The sequence below is a fragment of the Castor canadensis genome, chromosome 4 (genome assembly GCF_047511655.1).
Source record: "Castor canadensis chromosome 4, mCasCan1.hap1v2, whole genome shotgun sequence".
NCBI classification, from domain to species: domain Eukaryota; kingdom Metazoa; phylum Chordata; class Mammalia; order Rodentia; family Castoridae; genus Castor; species Castor canadensis.
The window spans coordinates 153,261,369-153,285,314 of NC_133389.1; the positions used below are offsets into that span (position 1 = coordinate 153,261,369).

Genomic DNA, 23,946 nt, shown 5'->3' on the forward strand with positions numbered 1-23,946 from the left:
CTTTCATAATGCATGATAACCACACAAAAAATAGTGAAAATATATTATCAGTAAAGAATACCCCTCCACCTGTCTAAATTAGAGGAACATTATATAAACAAGATAACTCTTTATAAATCCATAAAACTAATAAAAATCCTAAACTAATCACCTTTTTCACTTGCGCCTCTTTAATTTTCTCTAAGGCAACTCTGATCTTCTCAGCTTTCAATTTTGCTGCCTGTTCTTCCTGTGAACAGAAGTATTTCAGATAAACTAATGTTAGATGATGAGAACAGTTGAGAAGCCTTTCTTTAATCCTCAAGGATGTTTCCAGAATTGAATTTCTCTAATATAACACAACACACTTACACACAGCACATTTTAAAAATAGCCCTGTTCACAAAGTGAGAGCAGACAAATTGTGAAGAAGGGAACATTTTTATACAAGTAGACTTGCAAATATCTTACAATAAGATTAAATTCCATATTCTAGAGGAAAAGAAAAGAATCTGTGATGAAGTAAATTGGTAAGTTTGACAGGGCAAATATAAAGCAGATGAATTTCAAGCTCTGGAAAACATGAGTATAATGAACTTACACTACCTACAAAGTATGGGCAAGCTTTTGCACATTAACGTTTTATTCTGTTATACTGAAAATGTATCATCTCCATCACAAAAATATATACAGAAAAAAATTACCTACTTATTTGCAACTATAGGTATCTTCTCAGAATATACTAATATAAGCAGAGGGGACTGCTTTATATTATAAGTTTTACTCTGCATTGGAAAATTGTACAACATAGTCATGCCAGTAAATTCAAACTTACTTCTGTTAATTCACTGATTAGATTGTTTAAATGCCAAATATAATCTTCCAAATAATTTCTAGTAAGTTCTACTGTAGAAAACTTAAATTATAAATAGTAGTAAAAATTATTAAAAAAAAAAACCACTAAAAGTAAACTATTTGTCTATTTTTTTCTAAAGTAGCATACAGTAGTCTATCAGTACTTACTTGTAATTTCCAGCAATAGGCCATAATATAATCTCCACTTGAAAAAAAAAAAAGAGTCAACTTTTGTTTATAAAGGATTAATTTCTAAGCTGTGATGACTTTGGAAAGTATCTAAGAAAAATATAAATTGCCATCTGATGTACTTTTTTTTTTTTTAAGGAAAAACTTCAATTTTGTCAACGAAATTTTATCTTCTCTGAATACATGTGTTATTTTTCATTAAAAAGCTAAAGCTTCCAGGGCCAAACCCAAAAGCTCAATTAATTTAATAGATTTATTATTTCTGATCTGCTGCTTTTTCCATTTCATGCTCTAGGCTGTCTCTCCCTGGCTTCAGGCTTCCTTTACTACTCCTTGGAACAGAAAAACAGTGGTTAGGAAAGGCAGTGAGCTCATTTGCCAGAAATCTGATCCCTTCCAATGAATGGAGCCAAAATTAGCATAACAACAAAAGTCTGGAAATACTATCTGTAAACCAATTAGGAAGAGAAAAAAGAACTTTATTTTAACCATGGAGAGGAGTAAGATGAGATTCAGTTTTATTATAAGATGTACTCTTTTGACTAAAGATTGAATCATTCTATTCTTTCCATCCTTTATGCAAATAAACAAATAAAACCATAAAATATGTTGACTACATTTTAACATGAGATTTTTTCTTTTAAAAGTAGACTATAAAAGAAAACTTGAACTACTGTCATTAAAATTCTCAGTTTCAGGGCTGGGGGCATTGTTCAAGTGGCAGAGCACCTGCGTAGCAAACCAGAGTCCAAATTCAAACCCCAATACCACCAAAATACAAAACAAAACAAAAAATCCTCCAAGTTTTTAAAACTGAGTCTTAGAAAAATAAAATTATTATTAGGTAAATTACTAACCCTATCTGTATTTTTGATGAGTACAGTAGGGCTCTATAAAGGAATTTGAAATACTTTAAATTATCAAGTGTCTGGCTTCATAAAAGCCACTGGAAGGCATTTCCCATTGCCTCATCTTTACACTAGCAAGGTATATTTCCAAGTTTCACTTCATGTCACTGAAAAGGAAACTTAAATTCTAATGAGGAAAAACTGATACATGAAATCAATCAATGCTTTGTGTATTTGGAATGCAAACATGACCTTGTGTGTGTGGTTCTGAGGTTTGAACTCAGGGCCTACACTTTGAGCCACTCTACCAGCCCTTTTTTGTGATGGTTTTTTTTTTGAGATAGGGTCTCACAAACTATTTGCCCAGGCTGGCTTTGAACCACAATCCTCCTAATCTCTGCCTCCTGAGTAGCTAGAATTACAGCAGTGAGCCACAGGTGCTGGCTAAACATGAACTTCTACATGGACAATTCTTTATAATCTGCAGACATCAAAAATTTAAAGATGTCTTTAAAGCTGAAAAGATTTTTTAAGTTTTTTAAAAAAGGAAGCCTAGTGTAGTGTCTCACACCTGTAATCCTAGCTACTCAGGAGGTGCAGATTACATTTTGAGGCCAGCCCAGACAAAGAGTTCATGAGACCCCTATCTCAATTAATAAAAAGCTGGGATGGCACTCATCCCAGCTCTGCAGGAAATATAAATAGGAGTATTGTGGTCCAGACCAACCTGGGCATAAAGGTGAGACTCTATTTGAAAAATGAAGTTAAAAAAAGGGGTTGGGGGATGTAACTTAAATGGTAGAATGCCTATCTAGCACACACAAGGCCCTGGGTTCAAACCCCAGTATTCCCAAGAAAGAAAAGGAATATGCAAGAGAGGACAAATCATAGACTGCTGAAAAACATCTGCAAAAGTTATACCTGATCAAGGACTATGGTCCAAAAATAGAACTTTAAAACTAAAGAAAATGAATGACCCAATTTTTAATACAAAAAACAGGAGTTCTTTGGTGATCTCACTGAAGAAGATAAACGGCAAGTGAACATATGAGAAGATGGCCAAATTAAGTGTGATTGCACACGCCTGCAATTGGAGGCTGAGGCAGGAGGATTGTGCGTCTGAGTCCAAGGCCAGTGTGGGCTACATATAAGATCCTGTCTCAAAAAATAAGCAAAAACCAAAAAACCAACCAAATAAATAAAAACATTAAAAAGATGTCAATATCCTTTGTCATTATGGGATTGCAAATTAAAATAACAAGGTACCACTATGCATTTATGAGAATGACCAAAATCCCAAACACAACACCAAATACTGGCAGGAATGTGGAAAAATAAAACTTTTTCACTGCTGTTGGGAATGCAAAATGGTACAGTCACTTTGGAGACAGTTTAGCAGTTTCTCACAAAGCATACTCCTACCATATGATCTAGTAATCATTTTTCTAGGTATTTGTCCAAATGAGGTGAAAACTTACGTCTACAAAAAACCTGCACACAGATGTTTATAGAAGCTGTATCATCACAGTTGTCAAAACTTGGAAGCAACAAAGAATGTCCTCCAGTCAGTATGGAGGTGGTGCATACTGACAATCGATTGTTATTCAACACTAAAAATAACTGCGTTACCAAGCCACAAAAAGGCATGGAGGAGTCTTAAATGCCTATTAGTAAGTAAAATAAGTCAATCTAAGAAGGCGATGTACTGTATAATTCTAACTATGGAGACAGTAAAAAGATCAATGGTTGCCAGGAGTTAAGGAGGAAGCAGAGGTGAATAGGCAGAGTACAGAAGATTTTTAAGGCAACGAAACTGTTGAGTATCATATTAGAATGGCATACGTGGATACATGGCAGAACCTTAAAAAAAAAAAAGTCTTAAAAAGTCTAAAAGCCGAAAGAATATAAAAATTTAAATATTATATTTTGATATTAGTTGTAAGTACAAAGGCAGTATTTTCATGGTTCCATTTTATTTAGAATACTATTTGTCAAATACAATACAACAGTGTTATCTTTTGAAGTACTGATGTAAAAAGTCTTTCAATTATAGGTTTAAACTTATAGATCAGTTTGTGCAGATTAAACAAACAAGAGACCTGCACAACCAAGTAACATACATTAAATCAATTACTTTCTAATCATCACTATGAAATCTTTTCATGCAGGTAGGTGGGGCTGTTTTAACAAATCCAAATTGAGCTATTCATCAATAGCTACACAAATTGTTCTACGTAAGAACTGTATCAAATTCAAGTTTAAGAGTTACCTATTTAATTTCAACATAGGCAAATTTTGCTTTATTCTTCTCTAGTTTATTACAAGGATAATCCTTGCTAGAAGCTTTTTGAGGAAACAGAATTGATCACAATACCTCTTTTAGTATGTCAATATCATTAGTGGAGCAAAACTGGAAATGAAAATAACCAAATTGCACAATTCGTAGTATTTTATGCTTCCTATGGGTAATAAGATCTTCTGTGAGTTTTATTTCTACCCACAAGTTAAGTCATAATCTTATCTCTTACCTGTAACAATTGGGGAAAAAAGAATTTGTCTTAAGCTCTTAGTGTTGTGTAATACAGCACAGATCCAGGTTATTAGATGATATATTTAGAAGACTTTCAATAGTTTATTTATGAAACCAGTGCAAACCTATGTTCAGGACTACTACCAAGGACAAAGCTTTTTTCATCTCCAGCTCTGCTGACCAACTCAGGTCTTAAGTGTCCTACCCATTATCTTTTGACTATGCCTTTCTTCATGCTGTCTTATAATAGCATGAAAAAGATACCGCTCACATATAAAAACAACTTTCTCTTCTACTCCTCTAAGAAGAGCAAGAGACACCCATTTTCTACTGAAAAACTCTTGTGTAAGCTATTAATAACCATCAAATGTCAAGCCTCCTCAGTTTTACAAAAAGAACAAAAACTGGGTGAAACTTTATGATTCATTAAATGAAAACAAACGCTCCTGTTGTAAGGTGTGTGAACAACCTCTGTGGTGCAAAAATTAGAATACCTGTACTTGGAGAAAGAGTCATAGCTACTGAGAGGGCTAGTGGATGTCTTTCTCTGAGAAATGGAGGCCTTACTGATTCAGAGCAAACCCAAATGAAATTAAGGGCCTAAGCAATGGCTACCAGTTTCTTTGCAACCTAGTATATTTCAGATTACAACAATTAAAAAGTTAAAGTTATACATAGGGCCAGGCATGGTGGTACACACTTGTAATCCCAGTTATGTGGGAGACAGGATGAATAGGTAGGAGGATCAGGGTCCAAGGCTGGAGATGAGCCTCAAGTGGTAGAGTGTAAGGTCCCAAGTTCAAATCCCAGAACCACAAATTAAAATGATTCAACTAGAACTTGTGAGTGATACACAATTCAATATCTATTAAGTGCTCTGTTCTTTAACACGGCTTACAACCAAGATAATAATAGTAGCAACTGATTTATTTCCTCTGATGAAATTGATATGCTCTAAGAGATGTAAGGCTAGTATTATTATATTCATTGTACCAACTAACTAAGGCTCAGAAAGACTGTTAGCTTTCCAAGATCATGGAGGTATTTTTCAAAGGACTAACTACTTATATATTCCACCATAATGTCAGTTTCAGAAAGTAAGAGCATTTTCTCTGAAGCAAAGAAAATGGTGGCTAACATTGCAGGCTGTTCTTAAATGTGGACAGACATCTCAGAAGGGTTGGGAACTGGGGTACCAGCTCTTTTGTAGGGAAGGCCAGACTGCCTCACAAGAGGTATGTAAGAAGTAAATACCTAGGACTGGGGGTGTAGCTCAATGATAGAGCACATACTTAGCACGTGAAAGGTCCCAGCACCAAGAAAAGGGTGGTGATAGGGACACACATACTCAGATCAGCTTCACGACAGCCAGATGCTCTGGTAAGAGAGAGCACTGACATTAGTATCAGGACTAAGGCTCATCTGAGGGGCCTCTGTGTCTGGGGTGCCAATGAATTTCTGACAGCTCCTCCATGACTCCATCCCAAGCCCTCCCTATAGGCTTTATGTTACTAAATAACCTTCTTGTACAAATGTCTTACTGTGTATAAGCAGGACAGTATACAGGAGGTAGCCAGAGCCAGATAATGGCCAAATATACCAAATATTACCATTTGGGTAATAAGTGGAGATATGTGGGCAGGAATGGCTCTGGTTACACACAGTCAGCATTTCTGTCTCTTGGGCAGAAAAGAAGTTACTGACCCTGATTATTCAAAACTTGCTAAGAAAAACTCTCCCTGTGAGAGGAACTTTGTTTCATTCATTGCCATAACTGGAGGGCCACAAACATTGGCATACAGAAGGTACTCAGTAAATATTTGTTAAGTGGATGAAGTTATTCTCTAAATGAAGTTTGCCACTGCATTTAGAGAAAAATATAAATACCTTAGCATGGCTTGAATAATCTGGCTCTTGTTTACCACTCCAACTCCAAATCAAGGTACTTGTACCTTTGCTTTACTAGTGGTTCTAGCAACATGGTCCTTTGTTAGCTTCTCAAACATGCTAAGCTCATTTTCCCTCAATTATCTACGTGTAACACTCCCTTCTCCCACAGGCTGGTTTCTTTTCATCCTTCAGGCTTTAGTTTAAATGTTGCTCACTCAGAAGGCCCTTTTCTGTTCTCACTGTATACATGAAATGGACCCTAATCCTCTCCTCAGTATTCTCTACTTCTTTGTTTCCTTCAAAGCACTTAACAAAATTTAGGGGTGGGGAAGGGACTTTGGGGGAGGGGAGGGTGGAGATCGTGGGGACAATCTAACCAATGTACAATGTACAGCTATTCAGATTTGGAACAATGAATCCCCTCCCATACCATATGCTATCAAAAATGAAAAAAAATGGATTTTTTTTACATGCTTATTTTTGAGTTTAACAGCTACCTCATTAGCAGGCTGTCAGTTACTAGGGTGGGGAATATGTCCATTTTGTACAATATTGTATCCCAGTACCCAACACAGTACATGGCTCAATAAATATTACTGAGTAAGTAAACAACAGAAATGATAAAATGTTAAACTTAATCTGAAATCAGTGTATGAAATGGGCAGGAGAGACAGGCAAAAAAGTTAAGCGACAACTGTAGTGGGTAGAGCCTGTTACTAGGGTGGAGGCAATGGAAATCAAATGGATGGGTAAACTCAATAAATCCTGCAGATTATGACAGCTCTATTGCAGATTTGAGATGTTAAATAAGAAGAAAGGTTCCAAGGATCATCAGAGGGCTCAACCTGGGTCATTGGGAGAATGGCAGTATCCTAAGAAGCAGAAATGTCAAAAGATGTATGTAAATTGTGGAGCCTCAGGGAGATGGGCAAGGAAGCTAAACTGTTGTGGGATTTAAGTTCATGTTGGTAATCTTCCAGGAAATCCTAACAGTTGTCAACTATCTGGAAATGGATGGACAGAGAGAAAGCAAAAGAGCAAGAAAGACAGAGATAGCAATCTCATCTAGAACAGAGATCCTAATTAAAGCTATGGGGGCAAGGGGAGGAAGGCGACTCCAGGGATGGGGAGAATAAACAGAAAAGGAAAAGAGAGAGCTGAGGAAAAAGAAAGAACAACTTGGCTATGGTTATAAAGTATACGGCTAGATTCTTTACGCTTCTACTTCCATTCATAGATCTTTTTTTTTTTTTCTTCATAGACCTGTTTTTAAAGAAAGAAACTTGGGCAAGAGAAAGGATCCCACGGCTCACCTTGTTAAAGGGTCTTTTCTTTGACCTATTTCTTGTGAGATTTTCATCTTAGTCTATCATCTTCTTTCATAAACTTACAATGTTAGGAAAAAACCCCTCAGACATAGTAACAATTACTATGTATATGCTTTAGAAACTGTAAGCAAGTCTGACAAACGTTGCATTATTTAAATAAGATAATGAAATAAAGACATGACTTGAAAATGCCTAGAAAGCTATTCATCTTCCTGATTATATTAATCCCTGGTTAATGATAATTGCTAAAAGATTTTAAATTGTTGTAAAATACTAGCCCAATGAAAATCTAGATGGACTGATTTGACTAAGTTAATATAAACCAAGATTCTGTTTTTGTAAATAGTAGGAAGTGACAATATAGACAAGGATTGTAAAGCATGCTAAAGAAACTCACAGTATGAAACCATTAGTAGTAGAAGTTAAAACTAATGTTTTTAGACTTTTAAATGCAATACAACATTAAACTAGAAACAGTGCAACATACTTGTAAGACTATTAAGCATTTACAAAAGTTTAAAAACTAAAATTACCAAAAATATTTTCTACTCTCAATAATGTCTTAATAGTCATAATAGGTAATTACCTTCAGTAAGAGAAAAAGTACTCCTAATTAAAGACAAAGATGCTAAAATAAGAAAGCAATAAATTGAAACACAATCAAAACTAGAAATTAGGTTCTATCTACAAGGCAGTAAATAGTTACATGCACGTGGAAATAGTGGTATCACCTTGGTCAGCAAATGAGAAGGTTTTCCTGCAATGTTTCTCAGAAGAAGGGAGGTTTCCCTGTCCAGATAGGAGTGCTTGTGCAGGAAAAGAGAGAAAAACAAACAAAAAAGCAACAACAGAAGTCAGTGGAGGTTTTATGTGTTTAAAACATAAATATAAAGTAGACAAAGCATGGATGACTCTTTATAATTAATCTCATATCTGTTTTCGTAAACTGAGTGAAATATGTCCATAAAGAAGAAAAAAAGAATGAAAAGAAAATGAGGCAGGAGGTATAGACTCCCTCTGTGCTCATGGGTGTGTCCCAGGTAGCTCTTGCTGATTTCTGGGCCTTTGGGAAAATGGATAATACATGCAAAGATCAAAGAGCCAGTTTGGCTTCTAGACCAGTGTTTGAGAGTGCTGTGTAAAGAGTGCAAATAAATGTGTCAGAGACAAATGACTAAACATTCCTTCCTATTGCTAAAATCTATACAAGACCTACACAGATTCAAACAGTATACTCTGATGAGAGCACAGTAAGACTCCATCATTTAAAAAACTTCTCCAAGTATTTCTGAGCAGTTCAGCAATAGCCTTACCAAGAGGAAAAGCACCTATAAATATTTTGGCTGATATGCTTGCTTTCAGTAAAGGTTTATTAACTCACTCATGTTGCACAGAAGGACTTGCATAGCAAATGAATAATATGAGCAAAATATTAAGTTTTCCCTTAAATTCATTTAAATTAATTAATATATTTTCTTAAAAATGATATGGATAGCATAGTCCCTATTTTTCCTTTGAATAACACTGTAGTAACATTGTAAGGTAAGCTTATGCAATTGTACTGTATCCCAAAATTGCAACTGTTTTGATATATTTGCAATTCAAATTTGCTTGTCCCTAAATAATTGTGAATTATTATTTTTTAACACTATTAAAAAAGCAATGCATGGAAAAGTTGAATGCTGTTATACAGAAAATGTTCTATAATGTTATATTTTATAATATCAAGTTATTCTGACAAACAAGTTCTTTGGAAATAAACATATAAACAAATACTAGATGTGCACCCACTCTCAGAAAGTACATGGTGATAGATGATAAAAAGCACACTACTTTCAGACTGAAAACACTGTTAGAAAAGACAATATTAACTTAACCATTTGCTCAGATCTATGTGATGATGAATTTAGTCATGGCATTTCATTGCCTATACTGCTAAAGCTGTGTTTTAATTCAAGATGAACCTATACCTGGTCCTTCTCATTAACTCCTTAAAAACAACAAAAACTAACCTAAGGTTAGAAAACAAACAAAAAAGGATATGATCACCAAGACTACCATTAACAAGGTCAAATGCTAAGAACAATGATCCACAAGGTCCTCATTTACCTAGATGTTATAGTCCTAAAGATAGACTGGTTGTCTCATCCATACAGACAGAAAGTAGAAAGAAATTTCTGAAAATTCAATTTAGTTTAAGGGTAATAATCAGTCAAGACCAGGGAGAAAATTGGGAAGAATAAAGAATAAACAGTATAAGTTTTACTCCCATTTCCTGCAATGGGTGCAGGAAATGTTTCTCCCTTTTTGCCTCACTTCTCTTCTACTTTGTCCTGTTGCACTAAAATCCTTGCTAAAACTTAAAAAAGAAAAAAAAAAAACCGAATAAGCAAACAAAAACAACAAAGAATGAAGCAGAAGGTGAGGCAAATGAAAGAAAAAGGAGGCAAAGGCAAGGAGTGCTGCCTTTGAATCTCCAGTGCCTGACATGGCTCCAGTTCAAAGTTGGAATCTTGAAAACAGTTGAGCAAATAAAAGAAAAAAATGGAAGAGAAAAGGAAAACAAATAAGCCTCAGTTTTGTGTTTTTAGTGGTGAATAGAAAATAAAAGGCGGTCCTACTTCTATGTAGCTATGTGCATTTTAGTCAAATAGCAGCAGGTGCCAAGACTGAAGGCTGATTGGATGTGTCAAATCACTGGTCTTTCCTCTTCTCAGTCCTTTCACTATACACTACTCTTCTCATCTCTCTGGCATCCTTGTCCAATGACCAGCACCACTTCCCCTGCCCTTTCTGAGAGCAAGAAGTTCTGGGAGCAACTGACTGCTACTAGTGGGAGAAGATATATAAAGAAGGTATTTATTTATTGATGGGGGATTTATTGCTGCTTCTGGTTTCTAGATGTCCATTCTGTTACAGACACCTGTAGTTGAGAAAGAACGAACTTGGACCTACTTCCTTCCTGCTGGTGACTAAACAGTGAATAAGTAAGCAATAAGCAGCAGTGATGTGCTAAAGCCAAGTACGACATAATTTATGACAATGTTTTGTTACTGTTTGTGGTCTTCTTTTATAGATGTGGTATACTTTTGGATCACCAACCATGATTGCCACCATTTATTTCAAGCCACTTAAGTATTTTAATATTTGAAAATGGATAATCTCTTCTTTAAACAAATGTAACTAAATATCAGCCTCCTATTGATCAAATTATAAATTCTTTAGGAACTTGAAGTCTTGAGATGATGAATTTGAGGATTTGATTAAGTAAATCTTATAATTTTTTAAGCTTAAATTTGAAGTCTGGAATTGTATTTTACATAGTTTGTTTTGATGACCTGAACAGATTTCATTTTTAAAAATTTGAAATGCAATTATCTAAGTATTGATGCTCTATTCATTTTAGGATCTTTTTCTGAAAAAGGAACCTTTGTAAGATAAATAGCTGTAGGTTTTCAATCAACAATTTTTCTTGAAATGCATGTGATAAATGTTTCAACATTTTTTTGGGCCTAGGGTTTGAACTCATGGCTTCACGCTTGCAAAGCAGGTGCTTTACCACTTGAGCCATGACCCTAGTCCATTTTGCTCTAGTTATTTTGGAGATGGGGTTTGCCCGATTTCAGTCTCCCAAGTAGCTAGGATTATAGGCATGAGCCACTGGTGCCCAGCTTCACACATTTTTGTAAGAATGCATTTATCCCATTACAAGTGTGAATAGCAAAAAATGAATGGGCATAAGAGCAGTGAAAGTTCTTATTTTATTTTTTTAGCAATACTAGGGTTTGAACTCAGGGCTTCCCTTGTTAGGCAGGTGCTGGTCTTTTTTCATTTATGGCAACTATAATACAATGTGTTAGGTAGCATGGAAACAAGCAAGAGGTGAGAATCTATGCCAAAATTAGGGACCCAATAAAGCATTCCTGAAAAAGCTTACAATCCTGCAAGGAGCAGGGTGGAGTTGAGGGAATAGAGACAAAAAGTAAATAAGAGATATTTGAGACTCACAGTTCTCAAAGAGGGTAGTGTTGTTTTCAAGTAGGCATTTCAAAAAATGGTGAGGATATTTTGGGCTTTCACAATGAAGGACAGGAAGAGTTACTAGTATTTACTGAGAGGGAAGTCATAAATGCTAGATGCCCTACCGGCATGGAACTATGTCACAAAATAAAGTCAACATTCCATTCCACATATTTTAAGGTCCTCTCATGGAAAATCATGCAGATGGGGAATCTTGTTTATAACAATCTGAGTTTAGAACCTAATCTAACTCCATTTTACATACAGACACAATTTTAATTTTCAGTATTTTTAAGGAATGCTTTTACCCTATAAGAGAAGGTGAAGGGAACCTGTACTTCTTTTGTTCAAAATTTATTAAGAGCTGTTCCTAATTCTGGAAAATCACTCACCAATGGAAACCTAGCTTGAATTAAGAGCACACCACTAACAACAGGTGTTGGTGAGGATGCGGGGGAAAAAGGAACCCTCTTACACTGCTGGTGGGAATGTAAACTAGTACAATCACTGTGGAAAAAAATTTGGAGGCTTCTTAAAAATCTAAATGTTGATCTACCATATGATCCAGCAATACCACTCTTGGGGATATACCCAAAAGAATGTGACACAGGTTACTCCAGCACCTGCACACCCATGTTTATTGCAGCACTATTTACAATAGCCAAGTTATGGAAACAGCCAAGATGTCCCACCACTGACGAACAGATTAAGAAAATGTGGTATTTATACACAGTGGAATTTTATGCAGCCATGAAGAAGAATGAAATGTTATCATTTGCTGGTAAATGGATAGAATTGGAGAACATCATTCTGAGTGAGGTTAGCCTGGCCCAAAAGATCAAAAATTGTATGTTCTCCCTCATATGTGGACATCAGATCAAGGGCAAAGACAACAAGGGGATTGGACTTTGATCACATGATAAAGCGAGAGCACACAAGGGAGGTATGAGAATAGGTAAGACACCTAAAAAACTAGATAGCATTTGTTGCCCTCAACGCAGAGAAACTAAAGCAGATACTTTAAAGCAACAGAGGCCAATAGGAGAAGGGGACCAGGAACTAGAGAAAAGGTTAGTTTGAGAAGAATTAACTGAGAAGATAATACACATGTACAGGAAATCAATGCTAGTCAACACCCTATATAGCTATCCTTATCTCAACTAGCAAAAACCCTTGGTCCTTCCTATTATTGCTTATACTCTCTCTTCAACAAAATTAGAGATAAGGGCAGAATAGTTTCTGCTGGGTAGCGAGGAGTAAAGGGGGGAAGAGGGGGGCGGGGGAAGGGGGGGAGAAATGACCCAAACATTGTATGCACATATGACTAAAATAAAAATTAAAAAAAAAAAGTTGCCAATTCCACAACTGGCAGTATCTGTGCATTGTCACACACAAGTAAATGACTGGAGAGGTTTGAAATTCCTTTGAACAGAATTAAGAACTGAATGATATTAAATTAGTGAAAGTACGAAATGTAAGAATTTCTGAACTTCGTTAATATAGATTGTTTAAAACATTTCATAGTACTTTTCATTTTACTTAAAAAATTTATAGCATAATGAGAAATGACATAAAAATCAAATATCAAAATAATTTAATAACTACCTAATCTCATATAATGCTAGTAATCATTTTATTACTATAATTATAAATAAGATTCATATTAAGACCTGAACATGGTGGTGCATGCCTATAAACCAGTACTCAGAAAGCTATGGCAGGAGGATTGTGAGTTTGAAAATGAGAGACTGTCTCATAAAACAACAACAAAAACAAATCCCCCTTGATTTACTAAATTTAATTTTGTACTTTCCTAGTGTCCCCACTTTGACTGTAAACTGACTTACCATATTATCCTTACTTCTGTTAAGGTTATTTCCCTTTTTCTCTGCTATTCTATCACATTTTAACTCTGGAGACCACTCATATTTCTGCTCTTTTTCCTATACCTGTTTAAAAAAATTAAAAAAAAAAATCCCAAAGTTCTGATCTTCTCACATAATTTAAATCTACTAAGTTAAATTTAAATTTAATTATCTCACATAGTTACAATGTTGATTATAAGTGGGGGCAGATTTTGAGTACTTATGTCTTTTAATAGTGGTGGCCAAACATTTAAACACTGAAATGGATATTTTTATTATAAACAAATTTTTGGTTATTTCTTCTTCATATTAGGTGTTAAGGCATTACATTTATTTACAAAAGTAGGTATACAGGTAGATTTTATTAACTATGAATTCCACCTGGGATAGTAAAATGGTGTTATAAATTATTTGTTATAAAAAGGAGGTGCTGGAATTAAAAGGCTTGAGAACTGAGCAGAAGAAACAAGAAAATGCAAATATTGTTTTAAGTGCTGTTGATGCTTAAGAATATTGGAGGAGAAGCTGGAGGTGAGATTGGAGAAGTGTTTTTCACTCAGAATACAATCTATTTCTGGGATGTAAAATCAATTCACTGAATTACTACAAGTATTTCCAATATTTTTAAAGGACAGGAAAAGAGGAAGGGCTAGAGGAAATCAGGGATTTAGAGGCTTTTCCTTGTGCTGCACAGGTAACTCTGAAGCAGCACTGTCCATGGAAATATAAGCCCAAATATAACGTAAAATTGTCTAGTAGCCACACTAATGTAAAAAGGTATAAAACGAAAACACTATTCATAACACTTATTTAACCAAAAATATCCAAAATATCATTTCAACCAGTAAGTAATACAAAAATGTTTAATAAAAGTTTTCATTCTTTTTTCACACTAAGCCTTCAAAACCCAGTGTGTGTTTTATCCTTGTAGTGTGCATGAGTGGCTAGTGGCCTCCACATGGAACAGTGTAGCTCTCAAGTATGAAGATTTGTCAACCACTGACCAGAGAATGTATTTGAAGACAGAAACTAGGTTTTCTGTTAAACACCATGCAGAAGAGTGATTCCACTTGACAACCTCATCCTGGTAAACAGCTATATCTGTTAGTACTTTAAGAAATGGATAAAAGCTCTTAACTCAGAGTAAAAAACATGTGGCTTTGGGTTTCAAGACAAAAATTCTCCATATCAGATATGTTGAGTGCCACAGTCAATGGTACCATATCATAAAGCTGCTTTTATTTGGCTTGGCTCATTCACTTTTAAGTTTGGCTTAATTTTTATTGAAAAACTGAGGTTATAGGAAAAGAAAGTTCTCATCATTTGGAGTTGTAACAAACGCGTTCCTCTTCATTGGTATTTAAATCATCCCATGACATGTTTACAGAACTTACAGGTGTCAGCTCAGCCTGTTCTTCTGTGAAGTCAGTATGATGCTTGGCCTGCTTGCTGGGACATCTCAGAGAAATAGCTTGCTGTGAAAAATGGAGGAAGGAAGAAAATGATAGGTAACAGAGGTGAAAAGGGCAGCTTTCCTTAGCATGCAGGAAGAAAGATCACTGAAATGAAACAAAACAGTAATGAAACAAAACAATAATGAAAAGTAGCATGCAATTACCTTTCATTTTTTATGCAAATTAACTAAGAACCAGATCATCTTGAATTCTTAATAAGAATTGCCTCATTCTACTTCTGCACAGTTCAGTTCTATGAAAAAACTATACAGAATCATTGTGTCCAGTACCGATTTATGCTAACAAACTTTCACTTGTTCTTGAGTACTATTTAGTTGTGCTTTAATCTTCTCCTCTCAGTCCACTAAATCCCTTCAAGCCTTCTAAGTTTCCCTGTTCTTTGACTTCTAGCTTCTCCCTGCTTCACATGACCTTACCTCCCTCCACTAAGAAAATCGCCCCATCATGCAGATCTTCATCACTAAAGGGTATTCTGTAACTAAATTCACATTCTCTCTTTTCAGTACTGGGGACTGAAACCAGGGCCTCACATATGCTAGGCAGGTGCTCTACCCTGATCCCTTTTGGTTTTGGTTTTTGTGCAAGATCTTGCCTCAAATTCACAATCCTCCTGCCATTGCCTCCAGAATAACTGGCATTACACATGCCTGCCACCATGCCTGGCTTAAATTCATATTCCTTCTCCTCCCTCCCTCCCAGTTCTATATGAATAAATTGTTTCCCCCACCTCAAAGCTAAGCTTTGAGATCCCACTCTTTCCTCCTCCAATATCTTCAATCTGTTACTCTATTAGGTCAGTCCACTGGGTATGGGAAAGAGAAAAATGTGCAATTCTGGTACCATCTTCTTGTGGAACTATTATTTTCTCTTCTGCATTATCAAGTTTCCTGAATTCATGCTATTCAATGCTTCTACTTTCTAACCACTCATTAATCCTAATTATCTACAGTTCCCCCACTAATATCTTCATCCTTTGAGTTGTAATGTTATCTGTAATTCATTCTTCAAATTATCAATGAACTTTTTTACCAAAAAAAGGTTTGTGACGTTCTATCAAAGGTGCTATACTGTTCTGCAATTGTTTATTTATTCAATCAATATCTCTCCTCCTAATACGCTAGTTTTAACTTCACAAGAATATTGTACACTATGATGACAGTTTTATTCCTTACAGTCCAGCATAGTGTCTAGGAACTCAAATATTTATGGAATACATGAATAGCTATTTCTGCTTGGCCTTCATGCCACATGGTTGGCCAGATTGAGACCATTTTTGCTTTTTCCTCTTTATGTTTTCTCATTAAACATGTTCTACAGCACTGTTTCAATCACTAAATCAATAGAAAGACTATCAAATCTACATTACCAATATCCTTGTTCTTGGGAAATAAACCAGTATTAAGGGCTAAAGGGGCATGACAAATGCAACCAACTCTCAAATGACTCAGGGAAAAAATGTACACATAAAAAGAATGATAAAATAAATGTGGCAAAATGTTTAAAAATCTGGCTAATGAATTTCATGAATTCTCTGTACTGTTCTTTTTTAAGTTTTTAAAAGTTTGATATTATTTGAAATAAAGTTTCTAAAAATGTGACCTTATTTAAAAATAAAGCTTCTAAAAGTACATGACTGGTTGCCTGTGTACCATATTAAACAGTATAATCACATGTAAGTAAATGTAAAAACGATAAAATAAAATTTAAAAAATAAACAGTATAATGGAAAAATCTATAGCTATTAAAATTCAACATTCTTATAAAACATTCTTTTGCAAAGTGTTCTATTCTATTTTTTTGCAACATTCCATTGCAAAAATATAACACAAAATAGTACATATAACAAAAGATCAAAAATTATCAAAGATGAAAAGGAATTACAGAATATAGTTTAATGTTAATTAGGTTCCATTTCCACAAAGTACCAAAAAATTATCTACCCCAAATCTAATCTTTACCTATGCTTTATCATTACCTCATAAATCTTAATGCTGTGCTTTAAAAAAATGAATAAAAGAGTCAATTCTCCACATAAATTTTGCTGTAAACATTCCCAGTTTCAAGAGTCTGGCAGAGTGGTGCAAGTGGTAGAGTTCCTGTCTAGCAAGTATAGGGCCCTGAGTTCAAACCCCAGTACTGCCAAAAAATGAAACAAAACATAAAATGTATATTAAAAATAAACATTCCCAGTTTCAAAAACTTTTGTTTTATAAGTTAGCAATTCACTGATCTTTAAAAATTCTCCATAAATCTCTGCAAACTATGTTATAGGTTGCCACTTTCTTGAACTGAATTTGTAACTATTAAAATAGAGTATGATCTGCAAGCCAGAATCCTTGGGGTGGATGTTGGTAGGGCAGGTATTAAAACACATTGACCTAAACACAGAAGCCAAACCATTATCAAGAAATGGCCTTCTACCAAAGTAGTGGTTGCAAATAAAACACTTCCTTATGATAGCTAACACTTTAGATTGAAACTAGAAAAAGGAAGTGGAGGTTTATGCAACCACTGTTTCACTAAAACAGCTGTACATTTATCTTTTACTGACATGTGCATGTATTCTTCACAAATACTACTTAAAAATAAGCATAGCATAATGGGGCTGAATGCAGACCCTGGGGCTAGAGTGCCTGGATTTAAGCTCTAGCTTGGTAATTTACTAGCAATGTGATTTTGGATTATTAACCTGTTTCCTTTTATGTAAAATAAAGTAAGGGTACAATTTTTCTCCAAAGTTGCTGTAAGAATTAAATAGCAATTGCATTCTATTACTCTAAAAATGAGAAATTGCCAGCCCAAATCTGAATATTTAACCTTTATATTATTTAGGTTGTTAAATTTTAACCTAAAATATTAAAAACTATACTAACACACCACAAGATGGGGATGTCACTGCACAAATCTCTCAGTCCTTTCTTCCCTGCCCATGTGCTGCAGCTGTAGGTCTGGTTCTGAGAACGCTGGAGAGTTAGTTCCCTCACTGATTCCCCTTCAGGTCTGTGATGAAGCAACACGAGCCCTACAACCAGATGGGGTTCAAACTCTTGGGCAGGATAAGTAGTCACTCTCTGCCTCAGTTCCTCCCATGGTAAATGGAGGCAGTGGTGCCTATTCCACAAGGTGCTGGTGCAGAGTTAGTGTGGTGAGACATGCAAGGCACAAGGCCTAACACAGAATAAGCACTCAGTACTTCTGCTTTTATTGTTTTCTACTTTCCCTCCTTTTTTAAAATTCCTCTCCTGCTGGCCATTATATAGCCAGTAAATATCTGAATGCTTTTTAAACCATTTCTTTTCTGTTTTATAGCTCCTATTAACCTAAAAAGCAGACAAGTATACATACGTCAGTTCTTACTTTTCAAAAAAGGTCCTTTATCAGTTCTCTACAAACCCAAACAAAACAGACCTAAAATCAAATAAGGACATTTTTATTTCTGTAAAGAAGAAAATTGCAGATTTCCAAGAAATACACACAGTACAAATCAGGCAGGACATGGCAGTGCTGGCTAGGGGGGAGTGTGTTGGAAAAGTGTTTACGTGAACTAGACTTTTCCCCAGGCTTTCACCACATCTTTTGCCTCTTTTTCATACTGCTAGATACTCCTTTTGCTACTAAACCTCAATAGGCCAGCAAGAGCTGGAATTAAAACACCACCATGGTACACATAAGTAAATTTCAGTGACATAAAGCCATAAAATTTTATAAGAACAGTAACTGCAATAAATGAGATGAACTATTAACTCCAGTCATTCAGTTACATAGGACTCAAAGTTCTTCAGAAAGTCCTGTGCTCTTTCTTACTCAGTTAATACTTTCTTACTCAGTATTAAGATGTTACGTTTGCTAAGAATAATTTGAGGCTTTGCTACCAGTGGGGGTCACAGCCCACACGCAACAAAACACAACACCTCAAAATTTCTGCACAAAGTAAAGTAGCTCCTGAAATACTTCTAGACGTTGAAGGAAGAATAGTTGTGCTGAAGATATTACATACTGTGTTACACATTACATTTTGACATGACAGTATGTCCATTAGAAGTTTCATTTATGGGGTACACACCTGTAATTCCAGCTACGTGTAGGCATAGACTGGAAGGATCATGGTTTAAGGACAGCCAAGCAAAATACTCAACCAACAAAGTAGGTATGGTAGTGCATATTTAAGTTTCATTTAAAAACCCTTCACAGCTGGGCACTGGTGGTTTATGCCTATAATCCCAGCTATTCAAGGGACAGAGATCTGGAGGATCATGATTTAAAGCAAGCCTGGGCAAATAGTTTGAAAGCCTCTATCTCTAAAATATCCAACACAAAAAAGGGCTGGCGGAGTGGCTCAAGTGGTAGAGCACTTACCTATTAAGCATGAGGCCTTGAGTTCAAACCCTATGCCACCAAACAACAACAACAAAAAAACTCCTTGCATATAAGGAAAAGTTATAAATTTTAAAGGTTTTATTAGCTCAGACACTAGGCAATTTTTTTCAATTAAAATATAATAAATCAAATTTTCTTAAATTTCAAAAAACCTTTTGAGTTACAAGTTATAGTAATAGCTTAAAGTATTCTAATGTTAAAAATGTATTTTCATATATAAAATTCCAAATTGAAAGAAATCATTAAAGTTAACCTCCACCAGACAAAATATAGAAGTATCTTTTAAAATTATCTCTTAATTTGTAAACCCTACTTGACGAGAAATTTAAAACATGCAATTATCACTTACATTTACAAACTGCCACCTTGTTCAAAAGTATTGTTTTGTTAACATGAATAAAAGTTATCACTGTGACAAGTAAATTACATATTGTTTGAGAATGAAAGAGCCTTTATTAGAACTTACTTCAACTACAACGATTCTTCTACTTTTAAAAACCTGGCAAGTGATCATTGTGAAGGGCCTTCAAATACAGAATAATTTCTATAATTCATTTTTATGCATTTCCATGAGAATCTTTTTTGTTAGGATACTCTTCAACACCAGGAAATAATAATTTTTAATAAATGATCACACTTTCAGATTTTGATTAACGTCAGAAAGCTCTGGAATTCAAATTGAGAACTCTCTTTATGGGACCTATTTAATCTCTTTAGTCTTGGCTTGAATGGAACAGTGCACTTACCAAAGGAAGAGCTTCAGGCTTAAACGATATGTGAAGTGTTTGGAAAACACAGAATTTGATAAAATGTAAGAGAAAGGGGCAAATGGATACATGGTTTCTGACACAGAATTGTACTATACTGTTGTTTATCCTCAGTGGCATTCAGAGAAAGCAGCAGAAAAGGAAGCACAAATTACTTTTGAATGGGCAGTAGCACTGTGTATCCCCTACATTCAATAGCGACAATCGATCTTCAGTTGACTGATACAAACTGGTGTTTTTTTTAATCACTGAACTTTAGTAAAAGTAACTATCCTGTCCTGGGTTTCTCTAGAACAGGTGTAATCACTACCTTTAGAGAAACTAGCTGTGAAGAAAAACAAGTTTCACTATTGAGGAGTTTTCAAGGGTTACTTCACTGTGGCACTCCATTCACCATCTTGAAAGAAAATAACTGCTGGCAATTTTAGAGCACAAATTTCAAGATAGAGAGTGGATTGAATACACTTATATTTCTTCAGTTAAATATATGTCTGGCTTCTTCTGAGTCAAATATTGCTCTGGGTGGTTAGGATATATCAATGAATCAAAACAATGAAAAATCTCTCTCTTCGTGAAGTTTGTATTTGCCTGGGAAGAGTCATACAAACAAAATTAAAAAGTAAAATACAGCATGTTAAATGGTGGTAAGCACTAAAGGGAAAAATGAAGCAGAAGAGGGAAATAAAACATAATCACAGGGCATTTAGGGGACTTTGATTTTTAAATGCACCACCAAAGAAGGCCTTCCTGAGAAAGTGACATTTAAGCAAATCCCTGTAGGTAGTAAGGGGTATATCATGCAGACAGCTAGGAAAGGGCACCTAGGCAGGGGAACAAACACAAAGGCAGGCTCTGATTGCTGTCAAAGAACAAGTAGGAAACAGGGCTGTATGCAGAGTAAGGGAAAGGAAGAAAAACAGGCTCAGCAAATGGAATCAGGAAAGCAGATCAGGTAAGGCACTGCAGGCATTTTGGCTTTACTATGCATGAGATCCAATGCCTTTAACTATGAAAAGAGATTATCTGACCTACTTTTAAGGAGAGCACTCTGGCTACAGTGTGGAAGATAGGCTGTTAGAGGAAGGTGAACACAAAAAGATCAGCTGGGAAGTTATTGCAAAAATCTAGATAAATATGGTTGTTGGTTTGGGAGCAGTGAAGGTGGTAAGAAATGTGAAGTGTTCACATTATGAATATATTTTGAAAGTAAAGGCAATAAATTTGCTACTACATTGGGAGAAAGATTGAAAAAAAAAAAAAAAGACTCCAAAGCATTTGCTTGATGAGCTGGAAAGATGGACTAGCCACTAACTGAGACAGAAGACAGGCAGAAGCAAGTTTGGAAAAAAACATCAGTGTTTCTGGTTTTCACCAGGAGCTATCACAATAGATACATTGATTAGAAATGGAATATATGCACCTGGAGTTCAGAAAATAGACGCTGGCTAAAGATAATTGATGACTGGATGCTTGTACTTTTTGATCTTTATCACAAACTGTCAACAGAAAGCTCATACAACACACCATAACCAAGGAGATGCTGACAGTGACTGATAGCACTGATTTCAGAATGTGATTTATACTTGGCATGATTCTCTGACCCTTGGGAGGGTCAGACAGTTCTTTTTTGAGGGGTGTCCTGTGCACTGTAGGATGTTTAGCAGCATCTCTGGCTTCTACTCACAAGATACCAGTAGCATGGACAACCAGAAATGTTGAATATACTCTGGGAACAAAACAGCCCCCAGGTAAAAACCACTGATTTACAGCAACACTACTGTATATTTTAAAATGTGGTAGGGGAGGGGGAGGAGGAAGTATGTCTCAAATAAATGAAATAGATCGTTAAAATCTGGAATTATGCTTGGAGGTGTGGCTCAAGTGGCAGAGAGCTTGCCTAGCTAGTACAAAGTGCTGAGTTCAAACCCCACTATCAGCCCTCCCCCACAGAAAAAAAAACTTGGGAATCGTGACTGGATTGGGGCATGACTCAAGTGGTAGAGCTCTAAGGGGTAGGGCCTGAGTTCAACCAAAAAAAAACAAAAGAAAAAAAATTTTCTTTTGAGTTGTCAGTGAGTATGGATGACATTAATGGGAATTGGTATAGCACACCTATAAACCCAGCACTTGGGAGGCAGGAGGTTAGAAGTTTGAGGCCACCCTGGGCTACACAACAAGACCTTGTCTCAAAAACCCAAAATAGGGCTGGGCACCAGTGGCTCATACCTGTAATCCTAGCTACTCAGGAGGCAGAGATCAGGAGAATCGAGGTTCTCCTGGGCAAACAGTTCTTGAAATACCCAACACAAAATAGGGCTAGGAGAGTGGCTTAAGTGGTAAGAGCACCTGCCTAGCAAGCGTGAGGCTCTGACTTCAAATGCCAGTGCTGCCAAAAACAACAACAAAATCAAAATAGGAATGGCTATAGATAGGAAGGAAGGAAGTCTGAGCACTGTGTCTTGAGGCACTTCAAAGTCAAGATATGTAGACATCAGAAGACTAAGGAATGACTAAAGGCCACTACATAATAAAAAGCTCTTTAGGTGGGGAGGGGGGAGTATTGGGGTTTGAACTCAGGACTTGCACTTGCTAAACATCACTTTGAGCCATGCTTCCAGCTGTTTTTGCTCTGGTTATTTCTGAAATAGGACCTCATTTCCTGCCCAGGCCAAAAAGGATCATGATTCTCCTATTTATGCTTCCCATAGTAGCTGAGATGACAGGCAAGGCTACTATGCCTAGCTTCTGTTGAGATGGGGTCTGGGGGGTGTCTCACGAATTTTTTTTGCCTGATCTGTTACCCTCCTGATCTCAGTCTCCCATGTAAGTGGAAGCCATACAGCTTATCTATTGCCCTCAATTCTCCAGAGTAGTTTAGGATTATAGGCAGGGGCCACTGGTGTCCACCTAAAACATTTTATTTTTTAAATTAAATGGCAAATTTATAAGACAATGACCATTTTTGGAAGCTACAAAGTACATAGCTTTGTTACCAACTATCAGGACCAAGAAAAGTCAAATGTGGAGCTAGAACACTGATGAAAAACAGATTAGTACTCAAATTACATTCTGAAACACTGAAAGTACCCAGAAGCAGCAGCAGAAGTGACAGTGGGACTAAACGCAGGAGGACTGGTAGAAACCATATTTAAGAAAGCAGTTAATTCTCAGATTCCCTCCTCTACATGCCTATCAGCAGTGGACTCGGGTTCAGATTGATATTCACTCATAGGATCCAACAAACAGAGGCAGGCATGAAGTTCGCTCAGTTCTGGCATGCTAGCCTCAGACATACCATTTTCAGAGGGAGTTCGTAATGCCCATAGGCATTTTATGGACAAAAAATGACTGGCTGTAAGGGAAAGAGATCATGTGGGTAAGAAAAGAAAACACTGTAGCTCAGGGAAACTTCATGCTTCATCAGGACCAGGATTCCAAGGCCCTTCAGGGACATGTTCACTGCCACATCCAGAGTGAGAAGTCAGTAGACAAAACAGAAAACAGGAAAAAAAATCAATAAAGAGTGATATAATGGAGATTTAATGATACGCAGATAAATACAAGAACCAGCTGAAATAGTAGGAAGAACTTACCTCTGGGAGCAGAATATGGTGTGTGTGTGTATATGAGAGAGAGAGAGAGAGAGAGAGAGAGAGAGAGAGAGAGAGAGAGACAGAGACAGAGATTTTTGTAAGAGCTCTTACAAAAGCCAAGTATGGCGGTTCACACCTGTAATTCTAGCTACTTGGGAGGCTGAGATTGAGAAGACTGCAGTTCCAGGACAGCCCGGGCAAAAAGAGACTCTAACTCAAAAAAAATTCAA

The 23,946-nt window shown here is 36.1% G+C and overlaps 1 protein-coding gene across 3 annotated transcripts in view; it reads right to left on the reverse strand.

Annotated features, from left to right (window-relative positions):
• Window positions 1-23,946, reverse strand: part of Raph1 (Ras association (RalGDS/AF-6) and pleckstrin homology domains 1) — a 186,086-nt gene that overhangs the window by 116,340 nt on the left and 45,800 nt on the right. For all 3 annotated transcript variants that reach the window (XM_074071466.1, XM_074071467.1, XM_020166710.2), the window contains exons 5-7: window positions 14,899-14,979; window positions 8,351-8,425; window positions 152-229 (exon numbers count right to left, since the gene is read on the reverse strand). In XM_074071466.1, the coding sequence (XP_073927567.1) occupies window positions 152-229; window positions 8,351-8,425; window positions 14,899-14,979 (234 nt within the window). The remainder of the gene's footprint in view (window positions 1-151; window positions 230-8,350; window positions 8,426-14,898; window positions 14,980-23,946) is intronic.